Raw genomic sequence first — 16977 nt, 5'->3', positions numbered from 1 at the left:
GCAAGAAAGCTACTAGCTCATCAGCTGCGCCAATTCTCCGCCAAAAGTCTCATACCACTAATGCAGACTCCGAATGGTGTCTCTATTGATCCATAATGAATAAATGAACTGTTTAGGGACTTTTATTCAACCCTCTATTGCTCAGTCTACCGCCAATGAGGCAGACTTTCAGGAGTTCTTTGGGGCACTGAATCTCCCCAGGGTCAACAGGGGAGAGGTCTCGGCACTGGAGAAACCAATCGACGTTGAAGAAATTGTTAGAGCAGCCAGAACTATGCCGAGTGGGAAATGTCCGAGACCAGATGGGTGCCCCATTGAATTCTACAAAAAAATTAATGGATAGGTTGGCTCCCCTGCTACTGCGCATGATCAATGAATCATGAGAATCGCTCTCTCCCACAGACTTTGAGGCAAGCGACAATTTCGCTTATCTTTAAAAAGAATAAGGACCCGCAAATCTGCAGCTCTTATGGAAAGATCTCATTGCTGAATGTGGATCTCAAACTGATCTCATTGCTGAATGTGGATCTCAAACTGATCTCTAAGATTCTGGCCATTCGCTTGGAGGACATTCTGCCCTCTATCATCTTGCCTGACCAGACTGGGTTAATTAAAAATAGACATATGTACTCGAATATTCGGCAGCTGTTTAACATTATGTATTTACCTGCCACCTCCAAACTACCAGAGATGTTAATCTCGCTGGACGCTGAAAAAGCGTTTGATCGGGTAGAATGGGATTATTTATTTTATCCTCTCGGGAGGTTTGGGTTCAGCCCAAAGCTCATCTCCTGGATCAAAATCCTGTACTCCGCCCCTCCAGCCTCGGTCCAGACAAACAATGTGCATTCAGCATTTTTTCCCTTTGTCCTGGGCTCCAGGCAAGGATGCCCGCTCTCCCCCGTTTTTTGTCATTGCTATTGAACGTCTTGCTGCGGCTTTTCGCAACAGCAAATGAGTGGTGGGGATTGGTCGGGAGTGAATCGAGTGGAGAGTATCGCTGTATATAGACAACCTACTATTGTATGTTGGCGAACCGTCCAACTCGATTCCCGAAGTCTTATCTATACTAGAGGGGTTTGGTCGTATTTCGGTGTACAAGCTTAACTTCAATAAGAGTGAACTCCTTCCTTTGAATGCAGCTGCTCGTAGTCTCCTGCTCCACACCCTGCCTTTCAAGATTGTCACTAGGCAGTTTACTTACTTGGGAGTGCAAGTGACTAGCAAATTTAGTGGGCTCTTTGGAGCTAACTTTGCTCTACTCATGGGGCGGACGGAACAGGACCTCAAACGTTGGTCCATCCTCCCGTTATCGTTAGTGAGCCATATCAATGTGATGAAGATGAACATACTACCTAAGTTTTTACATCTCTTTCAGTGCATCCCGGTGTTCATCCCCAAATCCCTTTTTTACAGACGTGATTGGCTCATTTCAAGCTTTGTCTGGGATAGGGGAAACCCAAGAATGCGGAGGACAGTCTTGCCAAGCCCCAAATGGGAGGGGTGGGGTATGGGATTGCCCAATTTTCTATTATTGGGCAGCCAATGAGAGCGGTAATGTATTGGGTGCAAAGAGAGAGAGAGACAACAGGAGGGTCCTTGTTGGCTGCAGTTAGAATCCTCCTCCTGTGCTCCATCTTCCTTGGCTGCCTTGATATGTTCCCCGGTAAATTTTCCCTCCTCCCACTTGTCAAGTCAACTCTTAGAATTTGGACACAATTTACACGCCACTGAGTTTCAAGCCTGGTCGCTGGCCTTCCTGGTACCAGCTAACTATTTTTTTTCCTCCGTCTGTTTTATGGGTCAAGCACGGGATCAGAACATTTCGGGACTTGTATGTGGACAGCAGGTTTGCGTCATTCCAGCAGGCGGTGGACAAGTTTGCTTTACCTGCAATGCACTTTTTCAGATATTTGCAAATTCGAGGCTTTGTGCGTAGGGCCGACCCTCAATTTCCAACGCTCCCACCTCGTGCCTCCATTGACATCTTCTTAGTGCCTTCTATTACGATGCGTGGTATCATTTCTGTTCTTTATTCTCAAAATCTGTCCCAACAAAACTTTGTGGTTAAATCTTTATGGGAACGAGATCTGGGGGAGGAGTTTTAGGAGGAGGATTGGGACATGGTGCTGCATCGAGTACATGCCTCCTCAATATGTGCCAAGCTGGGTGTGATACAACGTAAACTCCTTCACAGAGCATATCTAACAAGGGTTAGACTCTCTAGAATGTACCCAGATATAAGCCCCATTTGTGAACGGTTCCGGCAAGCTCCCGCCACCCTCTTACATGTGCTCTGGGCTTGCCCATCACTGTATAACTACTGGACATTGATACTTGAGACGATTGCGGCAACACTAAATCAGGACATAAATGCATCCCGCCCCAGGCTGCCCTGTTTGGAGCCGTGCCTTTAAATCTACCGCTGCTGAAATTCCAAGCGGATTCTGTAGCTTTCACTACACTCCTGGAAAGATGACTAATCCCGTTTAGGTGGAAATCAGGTGCACCTCCGACGCACTCAGTGGGTGAAGGAGATGGTAGATACCATTAAGCTGGAGAAGATAAGGTGCACGCTACATGGGTCCACTACTAGGTTCTATAACACCTGGCAACCATTTATAGTGCATGTTGGGACGCTGCAGTTGGAGCCGGGTGAGTAGATACTTGATGGCCCCAGGACCCTGGGTGCTTCCACAGAAACCTCTCCCCCCCTCATTGGTGGACGCACCCTGGCCCTTTACCCGAGTACATCCGCCCACCCTGCCGAGGTGTAGGGACCAACACGAGAACTTTTCTTTTTTCCCTCTCACTCTTCTCTCTCCTACGCTGTCTCTCTTTCTTTTCTCTGCTCGCTAGTTTATAGCCTGGGCTGTTTTGGCGCTCAGTTGGTTCTTCAGTGGCGTTCCTCTGCCTTTTTGTTTTTATATTATTACCGTCATTACCGATGCAATCAGATGGCACTTGGGCGGGGTGGGTGCCGGGGTACCAGGGGCTTGTCCCCTAGCCATGGGGAGTCCTGTGCCCAGACGCGTTGGAATGTACACGCGAGCACGGTGTGGATCTGTATCTGTTTGCTATGTAAATTTAAGAAAATTGTCAATAAACGTATCAAAAAAATAGATTAAGAAAAAAATCCCACATGGCAGAGAATTCTGTTTCTACACCATCCAAAGCCTTTATTTTTCCAAGTTTGGCAAAAAAAAAGTGATAGAAAAGGAAAATTAATTCAATTATTCTGCCTGAAATTATGCTCATTTGGTTTCCAGATTGCCTTTTGAAATGGTTCTCAACGTTCCTTGATTAGCATTTTGAGAGATTCGATTTCATGCAAATGAAGAATTTGACTGTTAAAACTCTTACCGTCTGACAGGCTGTGCAAGCTTACTCCGAGGCACTGGTATCCCCCCTCCAGTAGAGGCACTAGGTCGCGGCAAGCCACTCCGACTCCCTGCAACTTGTCCTTTATTAGGATTGATGCCACTTGCAGCAGTGTGACTTGGAGAACTGAGAGACTGAACAGAGGGCCCTGATGCAGAACTATTGTGGTTAGATGCAGAATTTGTGGAAACAGGCCCTGGATTGGCCATTGCTTTCAGTGGCTGTCGGAGGGCCAATGGAGATGGTGTAGTAGGATGTCTGAGCTTACTTGGAGAAGGTACTACAAAAGAAACGAAAATGCTACATGTAATTATTCTTGAACAACTCATTTGCATTTAACAACAATTTTGATATTACTACCCTTGTAATTTAACTTCACACAATTACTTTGAAGTTTTGCAACCTAAACTTTTGTGATGAAAAAGCCTTATTGAATCCACACAGATTTTCAAACACTAGAATCCTTACAGAGTTATAAATATAGAAAGGCGGCTCTGGAATCAATGTTCCTCTCCATAATGGATGATACAGAAATAGTAAGAAGTTTAACAACACCAGGCTAAAGTCCAACAGGTTTGTTTGGTAGCAAAAGCCACACAAGCTTTCGAAGCTCTAAGCCCCTTCTTCAGGTGAATTCACCTGAAGAAGGGGCTTAGAGCTTCGAAAGCTTGTGTGGCTTTTGCTACCAAATAAACCTGTTGGACTTTAACCTGGTGTTGTTAAACTTCTTACTCTGTTTACCCCAGTCCAACGCCGGCATCTCCACATCATGATACAGAAATTGCAGAGATAAAAGTGGTCAAATACAACAATTATTTGTTCCCGATAAAATGAGCAATTTTTAAGCTGTTAACATTTTATGATTATTGCATTCAAATAAATTGAATCAATTTACATTCCTGTAATGCACAGAATTATGGCATTTGTTTGGTGCGAGAAAAATGTTTCAGGAATTTTTCATCATGGCCATCCACAAAAATACATATGAGGCAAATAGAGACACAGGTATGTCCACATAAATATTAAAGGACACAGCCATCCAAGCTAGTAGTCACTGCTGGTCCCAGTGGTTGGTGGTGCACTGCTGTCTGCTGGGGATCACAATAAATTCTGGAGGAGCTATAATTCCTCTTAAGGTAGAGTTTTGAAGGATTTTGTGACTGAAGTGATGACATATAGGGCAAGTAGAATGTCATACCAATTCGCAAAGTCTGTTTTAGTTGCAGATGCCATTTACTGTACAATTTATAGCTAATAACCAACTGTAGTTTCCCTGTTAATCCATGTTTAACTTGTGCTGATGCTGGTTTTTCAGAGTATGGATGACTATCTATGACTGTATTTAGTGTTTGCTTTGTTTGACTATGTAAATATATTGCCTGAATCAACTAAAAATAAGCAAAATACTGCAGATGCCAAATGGACATGAAAAGTTAACTGTGTTTTCTCTCCCTACAGATGCTGCCAGACCTGTTGAGTTTTTCCAGGATTCTCTGTTCTTTTTGCAGTAAATCCATTGCTGTCCTCCTCATTCTTTACCGACTACATCTGGAAATCCCTTGCTTGGAAAACTGGATGGCAGTGGTTAGCATTGCTGCCTCACAGCACCAGGCAACTGAGTTTGATTCCCGGCTTGGATGACTGTCTGTGTAGAATCTGCATGTTCATCCTGTGTCTGCGTGGGTTTCCTCTGGGTGCTCCCACAGTCTGAAAGACTGGTTAAGTGCTTTGGCCATGCTAAATTCTCCCTCAGTGTACCTGAACAGGCGCTGGAGTGTGGCGAGTAGGGGATTTTCACAGTAACTTCATCGAATGTAAGCCTACTTGTGACACTAATAAATAAACTTTAATCTTAAACTGAAATACCAACATGGACTCAAGAAGCATCTTACCAGAGGCTTTAAATCTAACAAGATATAGACCGTTATAAAGAATGGAAGTTCAGTAACAGAAGCTTTACTGATAATATATTTTAAATCCTTTATATATCAGTTTGTTTTCCAATTGATTTGAATGATTTAACCCAGAGTTTTCCAAGAACCTCTGTCAAATAGTGAAAGCCTTTCATCTGCCTCCATCAATGCTGCTATCTGACTGACCAATACCGTTGTTAAACAGCTGAACCAATCAGAATCACTACAGTACAGCAGAGGCCATTCAGCCGATCGTGTCTGTACTGACCACATCCCACCCAGGTCCTATTCCTGTAACCCCACATATTTATCCAGCTAATCCCCCTGACACTAGGGTTAAGCTAACATGGCCAATTAACCTAACCCGCACATCTTTGGACTGTGGGAGGAAACCAACGCACCCGGAGGAAAGCCACAGACATGGGGTGGGGGGAGGGACAGGACTATCACGTGAATTTAGACAAGGAGAAAACAGGTGGCAACAGTGGCTGAGAGACTTCAAGTGAACTTGGCCCTCTGTCATTGTTGCCACCTTCAATCTTCCACTAAGCTTAGATCAGTTTGCCTTCGGGTAACAACCATTCCCCATAACATCAGCTATGATAACAAACAGTTATGCACAAAAAAACAATTCTCGACAGTTATGGCAGAGAATGCAATTACTGCAGTAACTGAATCATACTGCCACAATTGCACGTTTTGATGTATTACTGATATCTGTGAAATCCTTTCTACAAATTAAATCTTAGAATTAGAAGTTGACAAAGATCTAATTCATCAAATACTTAATATTTTGAAGTTAAACCTGGGGCAGCACTCAGGCATACAAAGTACTAAAAATATTTTTTCACAAATATGTGGTCATAAGTAAAATCTTTAAAAAAGTCACTTGAAAAATTAGTATTTAACTCACTAAACCTGCTACTTATGGGAATTATAGAAATTCCTCTATTGCAAACTCTAATCCACCGATTAAATGTCTGAACATGCACCTGACATCTGAAGGATCAAACAAAATTGCAGAATGCAACTCTATTCTTAATCATTATTTGTGTTCCAACAACATTCCTCCACTGCTGCAGTCTCGACAGCAGGGCATCACATGAAGTATTTGATCATCTCAGTCTATACTTATCCTTGCAACCACAATGAGTCAGGGCAGAGGAGAGCCCAAGGAAAATTCCAGCGTATCTGCGGGAAGAAATCAAGGGTTGCAAACAGCTTTCTTATGGAGGTAAGCACAACTGCAATTTCCTCCATGTCTCGCTCTTACTCATAATGGAAACTGGGCAAACAGAAAGGGTGCAGATGAGAAACACCCTTGTAGTTTTCCCACAGGGAAGGACAAACTGAGCCGCTTCGTATTACTCTTCATTTTAAGTTTATTTTATTAGTGTCACAAGTAGACTTACATTAACACCACAATGAAGTTACTGTGAAAATCCCCTAGTCGCCACACTCTGGCGCCTGTTCGGGTACACTGAGGGACAATTTAGCATGACCAATGCACCTCAACCAGCACATCTTTTGACCTGTGGGAGGAAACCGGAGCACCCAGAGGAAACCCATGCAGACAAGGAGAGAACGTGCAGACTCCGCACAGACAGTGACCCAAACCAGGAATTGAACCCAGGTCCCTGACACTGAATCAGCAGTGCTAACCACTGCAGGAAGTTGGAGAGATGTGGCTGAACTAACATTTTTGTTATCCATTTCTATTTATGTGTAAACATAAATGTCCTAGGGACACAAGTACAACACTCATCCTGTTAAGCTTGCTCCACAATTCAATGAGATCATGGTTGATCAGATTTCAACCTCATCTCCACATTCCTGCCTAGTCCCAATAACCTTTCACCCCCTTGCTTATCAAGAATCTATGTCTACTCTGAGAATGTTGAAATGCTGCTTCCACCACCTTTTGAGGAAGAGGTTTCCAAAGGCTCAGAACTTTGCTAGGATCTCGTGGTTATGAGAAGCTTCTGGCCCAGATCTGCTGCTTTGTGGTCTTCACCATATTAAAGATTTCAAATGGCCATATCTCCCTTACACGATTATTAGTGTGCCCCTTTATTTGGCCACTTGTGCTGACCTTGAGCTCCATCCACCAAGACCCTACTCCCGCCTTGGTGTATTGCCGTTGGACACAAGAGGACATGGTCTTGTTGATGAGCTGCTCTGCTGCAGAGATCGTGCACGTCTGCCACCAAACCCACTCGCTTTCACCATCACCAAGGACCCATCCAATGTAATCTTTACTCTCCCCTCCAACCCTTGAACCACCACCCCCAAAAATCACCCTGGACACTATCATGATGAACCTCCACATGCCTTCCCACTTCTTGGAGCCTTCATCTGTTATTATGCCCATGCCTAGTCTGACACTGCCCACACTGCCATTATCCATCCTGATGAGAACTACAAAGACACAACCAGGCCTTCCCACCCTACCATATCCCATTTTCCCCTTTCACTGTGACTGTTCCCTCATATCATCAATACTCTAAGTTCTCCTCCCAGGACTCCACTGTTGACTCTACAGGCCCCAACCTATAAAACACTCTTTCCTCCTCGCAGCCTTCCACCTGCTCCTTCATGTCTTCAACCCTATGCCTTCCACCCCTCCCCACAAATACCATCTCCTGCGTTGATGTTTTCTGGCACCCAGGAGCAGTGTTCAAGAATGGGGAAGGCAACATTGAGCGCCAGTAAGTCCTGGATGTCTCCCGCACTAGGTGCACTCCACATTTGGGGAGAGAGAGAGATTAAGCTTCCAATCTGTTGGCCTGGTAATGAGTAATCATAAGATGCAAAATGGATTCCCAACGTTCATCAACAGGAAAGTTGACCCACCATTAACCAACCATGAAAGATGGGAGAACAAGGTTCTTGAATTTCTTGACGTTGGGAAACTGACTTTTTGATTCTTACCAAACTTTCTGCCCCCGCCTGCCACAATTGGTGACAATTCCACCCACTATTTGCCAAGACTGCCTATTACTAACTTTGAAGCTTCACCCACTCCTGCTCTTTCCAGTACTGCTGAATCACTCACTCACACCTGTAAGTCACCTTCAGAGGCTACTTCTCCAAACTTCTTGCTCGCCAACCATACTTCACTACACATTGTTAGTTCAGCACAAGCGCCAAAGCTATCCAGCCCTATCCCACAATACGTCTTGCTCCCTGGCTATCTCTACACTTCCTCATCTTCACTGGCTTCTCAGCAGTTAAAACCACTGTTCTCATATGGTCACAGATTTAGTATTTGAAAAATGTAATGATCAAATCCTGGTTTCTTCGTTCAGATGGATTTGCTAAATAAGGGCAGATACCTCTTACAATCTGCCCTAGAGGTCAGAGTTGGTGTTCAAGAGACTGTTGGCTAGATCTACAAAGAGCATAGAGATCTGCAACCCTGCCAATTTAACATTTTTTAAATTCACAATTTATGAATAACTTTACTGACAACTACATTCCTTGATGACACTTATTAAAAGTAAAATATTATATGGTAAGGAAGTGAAAGTACCAGTTATCATAAGTGTTGGCTATTTTCTACTTCTTCTCATTGAAAATGAACTATTTATCGCCCTTGCTAGTTTTGGTGCAAATATACAGTATTATTCTGGGGCATGTGAAAATGGTAGCTTCATTCTCCGAGCTGCAGGGAAACAAAAGTCTATTCTATAAAATAACCTCTGACAATTACCAGTCTATTAAAAGATAAAGAGAGGACATAGACATGAAGAAACACTTTTTATGGAACAAGTTGTTCTGATCTGGAATGTATTGCCTAAAGAAATGGTGGGAACAAATTCAAAAATAACTTTCAGAAGGAAACTGGATGAATATTGCAAAGGAGAAAAATGCAAGCCCATGAGCAAAGAACAGGGGAATTAGACTAATTGGATAGCTTTACAAAAGGGCCAGAACAATCATGAAAGGCCAAATGAGCCCCTTCTGTATTGCATCATATCATGAACTACACGATGAAAAAGGGCATAATTTAGACACCATGTGCCAGATATGCCAAATTCCTTTAAACTTATTTCAGCTGTGAGAAAGCAGACACCACGGACTTGAGGGAAAAAAAAGAGAAACATCAACACTTCCTTCAATTACCTCTTCCTTTCTAGCTGTATTATCTCCACAACCCTTCTTGATTGTTCATTTAAAATTACTGAATTAAAGCAGCAATCAATGGCACACTATATCAATCAATCATTTGTAAAGGAGATTGTTAGGTTAGATTGCAAACACTGTTTAATGAATTACAGTGCTGATAAAACTTGATCCCAAAATTTATCAGACACAACAGGCAAATTTTCCTCTTACTGGTCATATTCTTCAACAGGAAGAACTGTGAATTGCTCTGCCTCCAGCTGACTATGCAGGAATTATTCACTGGTACAGCAACCCATTAATCTTATTGACACTTTTAAAAATTAAAATGAGTTAAAGTGCCAGTGAATGAAGCATAAGATGTTGATTGTAAGACTAGACAGTGAATGGAAAGCTGGCAATTTCCCAAGAGAGCAAAAAGCACAGCATCATCAATTGAAACAATTATCGCTGCGCCCAGGAAGACAAGAGAAAATCACATCACAGTTTAGACAGAGTGGAGCTGAAAAATAGATGAACAGTTTCAAACAGGATCTAAGAACAAAAACAGAATATAGATTACGAGTGGATGTTGATGCTCATAATGAAGTCCACAGATGCTGTCAACTGAAACTGCTCAAGTCCCCATCTTGAAATGTTAGGACTAAATTACATTGTTGGTCATTGGTTTAAACAAGGATTTTCCAGTGAGTCATTGAAAAACTTACTTGTACATCTAAAAATCGATTAGATAAAAGAACAAGGGCTATCTTACACTAAATAAATCAAATCAAAAAAAGCCTACAAGTAATCTTGTTCGTGCAATTAAATGGAATTTAATGCCACAGAAACAGGATGTTTAACCCAACACACAAGTCTTCTGCCAACCCACTTCATCTCACCCTATCAACAGTCTGCTGTTCCTTCTACCCACCCCCCATCCATTTTACTTTTAATTGAATTTATATTATTTACCTCAACCTATTGATGTGGTAATAAATTCCACATTCTCACCACTCTCAAGGAAAGGAATTTCTCCTGACTTCCTCATCTTACATTTATGGTCCTTCTTTAAAGCCCTGAAGAGTCACATGGACTCAAAATGTTGACTCTGTTTCTCTATCCATAGATGCTGTTGAGATTTTCCAGCATTTTCTGTTTCTTTTTAGATTTCTAGCATCTGCAATATTTTGGTTTTATTATATTTCTAGCCCCTAGATTTGGACACACTATTTTATCAAATGTCTTTGTAATAGGGTCACTGTCGGTCCTTTTGCGAGAGAAAAGAAACCCAGCCTTTTCAGTGTTTATATAGTTGCACATAATCATCCCTGAAAGTCTTTTTGCACTTTCACAATATGGAGACCAGAAAGGCAGAGTGCTCCAAATGTGAAATGAACCCGAGGCATTTACGGATTTGATAATTTTTGCTACTTTGAACACTTTGTGAATCTGTTCCCATAGATCCTTTATGCTTCCACCTCAGTTAGACTCCTATTTTCCGAGAAACAGGTGGCCTACCTACTTTTCCTGCTAAAACGCACCATCTCACACATTAACAGAAATGATTTACCATTTACACACACATTCTACAAGCTGTTAAGTCATCTTGCACGTTGCTGCAGTCTCCCTTAGTATTAACTATATCCCCTGATTTGGCTACATCTGCAATTTTGATATTGCTCTTCTGATTTCTGAGTCCCAACTATTTACATAAGGTGAACAATTGTGGTTCCAGCATGAGTAATGTCACTCTTTTGTTAACTCCTGCTTTCTAATTTCGGATTTATATCCAATTTGCTATTCACTCTGTTACTCGTCTCCTGATGTCACAAGCTCTGATCTTAAATCATGAATCCACTATGTAGTACCTTGTTGAACATCTTTTGAAACTTTGTGTATAAACTTATTTGTTTAGACTTTAATGCAGACTTACTCGCTGAAACTTGTTGCTGAATTCGGGGTATTCCCCCATTTGGCACTTGTAAATTTGAGTCACAACTTCTACTGCTTTTAACAGACTCTGCTGACTGTGCATTAGAAGTCCTGAATAGATTTGGAAGACTACGTCTCAACTTTTCTAGAACAGAAACAAAGACAAAATGGCAAAGGTTACCCACTTACACAAAAAAAAAATGAGTGCGCAATCTTAATACAAATTAATTATGCAAAATGATTTTTCCTTACTCACAAAACACTGATCAAAATGTTAATAGGACATGCATTCTCTTTAAAAGAAAAGTGGCAGTTCATTGTGCAATAAACAGAATCTCCAGGTCTTTTCATCCTATATTCTCACTGAACAAATAACCTCAGTCACTCTACTATCGTCACTACCAACGTTGATTTGACTGTTTTGCAACTCAAGGTACAATCTTACCCTTACTGAAGAAAAATGGAAAAGACTGCAACAGGTTTTTAACCAATAGAAAATATAATGCAAATAAAAGCTCACTCTATGCAGTAAGCTATTAGAATCATAGAAATCATAGAAACCCTACAGTACAGAAAGAGGCCATTCGGCCCATCGAGTCTGCACCGACCACAATCCCACCCAGGCCCTATCCCCATATCCCTACATATTTACCCACTAATCCCTCTAACCTACGCATCTCAGGACACTAAGGGGCAATTTTTAGCATGGCCAATCATCCTAACCCGCACATCTTTGGACTGTGGGAGGAAACCGGAACACCCGGAGGAAACCCACGCAGACACGAGGAGAATGTGCAAACTCCACACAGACAGTGACCCAAGCCGGGAATCGAACCCAGGTCCCTGGAGCTGTGAAGCAGCAGTGCTAACCACTGTGCTACCATGCCGCCCATTAATTATATAAATAATTATATAATTAAAGTTGAAAACAGATCAGAAGAATTTTTGCCCCTTTCGTTTAGTTGGCATTTGGAACAACTTTCCTGCAAACGAAATTGAAGGTGCATGGATTAAAAAAGCTGGAGGTTTTAGAATTAAAGTTTATTTATTAGTGTCACAAGTAGGCTTACATTAACACTGCAATGTAGTTAGTGAAAATCCCCTAGTTGCCACACTCTGGCACCTGAGGGAGAATTTAGCATGGCTAATCCACCTCACCAGCACGTTTTCCAAAGTATGGGAGGAAACCCGCGCAGACACGGGGAGAAAGTGCAGACTCCGCACAGACAGTCACTCAAGGCTGGAATTGAACTTGGGTCCCTGGTGTGATGAGACAGCAGTGCTAACCATATGTAAGGCAAGAAATAAGAGTAGACTATTTGGTACGTTGAGCCTGCTCAGCCGTTCAATAAGACCATAGATGATCTGATTTTGGCGTCAACTCCAATTTCCTGTCTACATTTATGCCCCCTAACTCTCGACTCTCTTGTAGGTCAAAAATCTGTGACTCAGCCCAGCCTCCTCTTATCTGTGGAAGGGGAATTCCAAAGGCTAACAACCTGAGAAGTTCCTCCTCATTACCATCTTAAATTGGAGACCAGTTATTTTTAAATTGTGTCCTAGTTCTAGATTCCCCCACAAAGGGAAAAATTATCTCTCAACATCTACCGTGCCAAGGCCTCTCAAAATCTTGTATGTTTCAATAAGAACATCTCTACACTCCAGTGAGTTTAGAACATAGAACATAGAACATAGAACATTACAGCGCAGAACAGGCCCTTCGGCCCACGATGTTGCACCGACCAGTTAAAAAAAAAACTGTGACCCTCCAACCTAAACCAATTTCTTTTCGTCCATGAACCTATCTACGGATCTCTTAAACGCCCCCAAACTAGGCGCATTTACTACTGATGCTGGCAGGGCATTCCAATCCCTCACCACCCTCTGGGTAAAGAACCTACCCCTGACATCGGTTCTATAACTACCCCCCCTCAATTTAAAGCCATGCCCCCTCGTGCTGGATTTCTCCATCAGAGGAAAAAGGCTATCACTATCCACCCTATCTAAACCTCTAATCATCTTATATGTTTCAATAAGATCCCCTCTTAGCCGCCGCCTTTCCAGCGAAAACAATCCCAAATCCCTCAGCCTCTCCTCATAGGATCTCCCCTCCATACCAGGCAACATCCTGGTAAACCTCCTCTGCACCCTCTCCAAAGCCTCCACATCCTTCCTGTAATGTGGGGACCAGAACTGCACACAGTACTCCAAGTGCGGCCGCACCAGAGTTGTGTACAGTTGCAACATAACGCTACGACTCCTAAATTCAATCCCCCTACCAATAAACGCCAAGACACCATATGCCTTCTTAACAACCTTATCTACTTGATTCCCAACTTTCAGGGATCTATGCACACATACACCTAGATCCCTCTGCTCCTCCACACTATTCAAAGTCCTCCCGTTAGCCCTATACTCAACACATCTGTTATTCCTACCAAAGTGAATTACCTCACACTTCTCCGCATTAAACTCCATCCGCCACCTCTCGGCCCAACTTTGCAACCTGTCTAAGTCTTCCTGCAAACTACGACACCCTTCCTCACTGTCTACCACACCACCGACTTTGGTGTCATCAGCAAATTTGCTAATCCACCCAACTATACCCTCAGGCCAAACCTGTTCAACATTTCCTTGTAAGACAAGCCCTTCATTCCAGGAATCAGCCTTGTGAACCTTCTCTGAACTTTTTCCTATGCAAATGCAATCTTCCACAAGTAAGGGGACCCAAAATGACAAAGTACTCAAGTGTGGTCTCATCAATGCCCTGTACAAGTGTATCAAGACTTCCCAACTTTTAGACTCCACCCCCTTGTAATGAGGCCAAAATTCAATTTGCCTTCCTAATTCCTTGCTATGCCTGCACATTAGCTTTGTGATTTATGTGCAAGGCACCTAGGTTCTTCCGTGCCACCGAGTTCTGCAATCTATTTAAATAATATACTGCTTTGTTGTTCTTCCTGCCAAAGTGGATAACCTCTCATTTTCATGCACCATACTCCACCTGCCAACTTTTTACCCACTCTCCTAACCCTATATCCCTTTGTAGATTTGTACTCGTCACAATTTACTTTCCAAAGTTCATAACAATTAAGAAGGCCATGTGGCCATTGAGACTGCCTATCTTCATATTGTTAACAAATCTGGCTACCATACAGTTGGTCCCTTCATCCAAGTCATGAATACAGATTGTTAGTGATTGACAGCCCAACACTGATTCTTGTGGCATTCCACTAGTTAATACTATGGAAACCTGAAAATGACCCACTTATCCAGATCTTGTTTCAATTAGTCAGTCCTCCAACCAAGCTAACACATCACCCACAACCAGCTCGTGTTATGATTTCCAAATCCCCTGCTACTGCCGCCTTAATGATAGATTCTACCATTTTTCCCAATGACAGATGTCAAGTTTCCTGCTTTCTACCACCTGCTTTTCTTGAATAGATGTGTTATATTTACAGTTTTTCATTTGCTGAGACCTTTCCAGAATCTAGGGAAATTGGGAAATTACACCCAATACATCTACTGACTCAGCAGTCACTTCTTTTCAGACCCTAGGATTGTAGGCCATAAAGTCAATGAGATTTGTCAGCCTTCAAAACCATTAGTTTGCCCCGAGTACTTTATCTACTAGTGATTGTGATTTTTTAAAGTTTGTTTCTCCCTTTTGCCTACTATTCTCGGGATGCCTTTTGTGACATCTACCAAGACGACAGATACAAAATACTTGTTCAAAATCTTTATTCAAATCCTTTATTAACAGATGCATTCCCACCTCTTTTTCACTACAAAATACCGTGAACATTTGTCTTAGAAGTGGTCACTTTCGAAAAATTCTTGAATGGGACGTGGATGTCACTGGCAAGGCCAGCATTTGTGACTAATCCCCAATTGCCCTCGAATGGAGTCGCTAGCTAGGCCATTTCAGAGGGTAGTTAAGAGTTAACCACATTGCTGTGGGTCTGGAGTCACATGTAGGTCAAACTGGGCAAGGATGGCAGGTTTCCAACTCAAATGGGACCAGGTGGGTTTTTTCAACAATTGATGATGGTTGTCATGGTCACCATTATTGCAACTAGCTTAAAATTCTATATTTATTAACTGAATTTAAATTCCATCAGCTACTATAGCAAGACTTGTTCCCAGCATTAACTTGCATCTCTGGATTACTCATCCAATGGCATTCCTACCACGCCACTGTCTCATTAATCATGCCTCTGTAATGGGTATGATATCATACTCATTTATTTCTATTGGTGCTATCAATTTATCCACTTTGAATGCATGCAGCATTCATACCAAAGAGTCTTGTATTTCGTCTTATTTTTCCCGGTGCACTCTAATGCTTATAAACTCCTTTATTTCCCACCAAACTTTAAAAATTGCCACCACCCACTATTTAGTTTAAATACCTGTCTACAATCCTGCAGTCTTGTCGACTCAAACTGCAAGAATATCTAACCTATTGGACAACTACAAGGGTCAAGGTTTTTCCACTGTTACCTTTGGGATTCTCATACTTGCCTCTCATTGCATTCACACCCTCCTGTCCCTGATCACACGTTAAACCTGAAGTACCTAGCCGAAGGGTTGTGATTACCTCCTGGAACAAAGCACCCAGGTAATTACCTCCTCCCTGATGCATGTGTTCAAAGCTCGGACTCCAGCTCATCAACTCTGAGCCAAAGTTTCCTGAGCTGCAAACACTGTATATGTAGTTGCCATGGATCACACAGGTGCCCAACAGCAATCACATGCCACAGCTGCAACACATCACCTGCCCCGTCATACTTACTATGTTTTATTTCAAAAAATTACTCAGCAATTATCCTTAATTACATGATTGAGCTCAACTAATAATGCCATAAATGCATAGCTCCACAGTACCAGTTTAAACCGCTGCCTCAGCTTTGTCAGCAATCACCAACCTGCTTTTCTAATTAATATCACCAAGCTTCAGCTTTCCGGTATCGCTATCTCTGGCTCTCTCTCGCTCATCACTTTTTGTGCTAGATCAGAACAGCACCAGTTTCCTCACTGCACTGGCATTGCCACGTTTAGTAAATTCCCAAAGTTAAGCACCTAGCCTTGCTGTATTGTCTCAAGCTATAGACTTCATGTTTACTTCTTTTGTGCACTCGCAAGACCTCTTGTGGAAATTCCAGTGAGCTGAGTCAGGTACTGCTGGTTGAGGAACCAGTTCTAACTGGTTATCTAACTAACTACCTGTCAACAGGGAATTTATCACCGTACAGACCAAGATGACCTAACATATATACTCTCAGTATCTGTAATATTGAATAGAAAGACTGAAAAAATACTATCATATTCCATTGATTATGCAGTTATCCAGATCTTTTCAGTTCAACAGAAATTCATAAAACTGAAATTGATGCGTTTTGTTGGATAATTCTATGAATGATTATGGAGCAAAGGCAGATAAATGAGTCAAGATACGGATTAGCCATTACCATTTGGCAGAACGGGCTTAAGGGGCTCAATTGGCCTACTTCTGTCCTTATGCTTCACAACTTACTTTCAGAAGGAAAGTTTCACCCAGTATATGGAAAACCTGAGCCTCTCCTAGTAAGAAAATCACTCCAGAACTGAGATCAACTGAGTGTATGTTCTCTGGACTGTC

At 42.3% G+C, this 16977-nt stretch overlaps 1 protein-coding gene across 3 annotated transcripts in view; it reads right to left on the bottom strand.

Moving 5' to 3' along the window:
- slain2 (SLAIN motif family, member 2) overlaps positions 1-16977 on the bottom strand; it is a 54089-nt gene that overhangs the window by 10687 nt on the left and 26425 nt on the right. The window contains exons 6-8 of one of the 3 annotated variants that reach the window (XR_013498374.1): positions 11335-11478; positions 3364-3661; positions 1891-2045 (exon numbers count right to left, since the gene is read on the bottom strand). Coding sequence is in view for 2 of the 3 variants with exons in the window: in XM_078217097.1 (XP_078073223.1) it covers positions 3364-3661; positions 11335-11478 (442 nt within the window). In the remaining variant the exon portion in view is untranslated. The remainder of the gene's footprint in view (positions 1-1890; positions 2046-3363; positions 3662-11334; positions 11479-16977) is intronic. The other 2 variants (XM_078217097.1, XM_078217111.1) reach the window with 2 other exon arrangements.

Source organism: Mustelus asterias, chromosome 1 (assembly GCF_964213995.1).
Source record: "Mustelus asterias chromosome 1, sMusAst1.hap1.1, whole genome shotgun sequence".
In the NCBI taxonomy this organism is placed as follows: Eukaryota; Metazoa; Chordata; class Chondrichthyes; order Carcharhiniformes; family Triakidae; genus Mustelus; species Mustelus asterias.
This window is presented reverse-complemented; position numbering and strand designations above follow the sequence as displayed.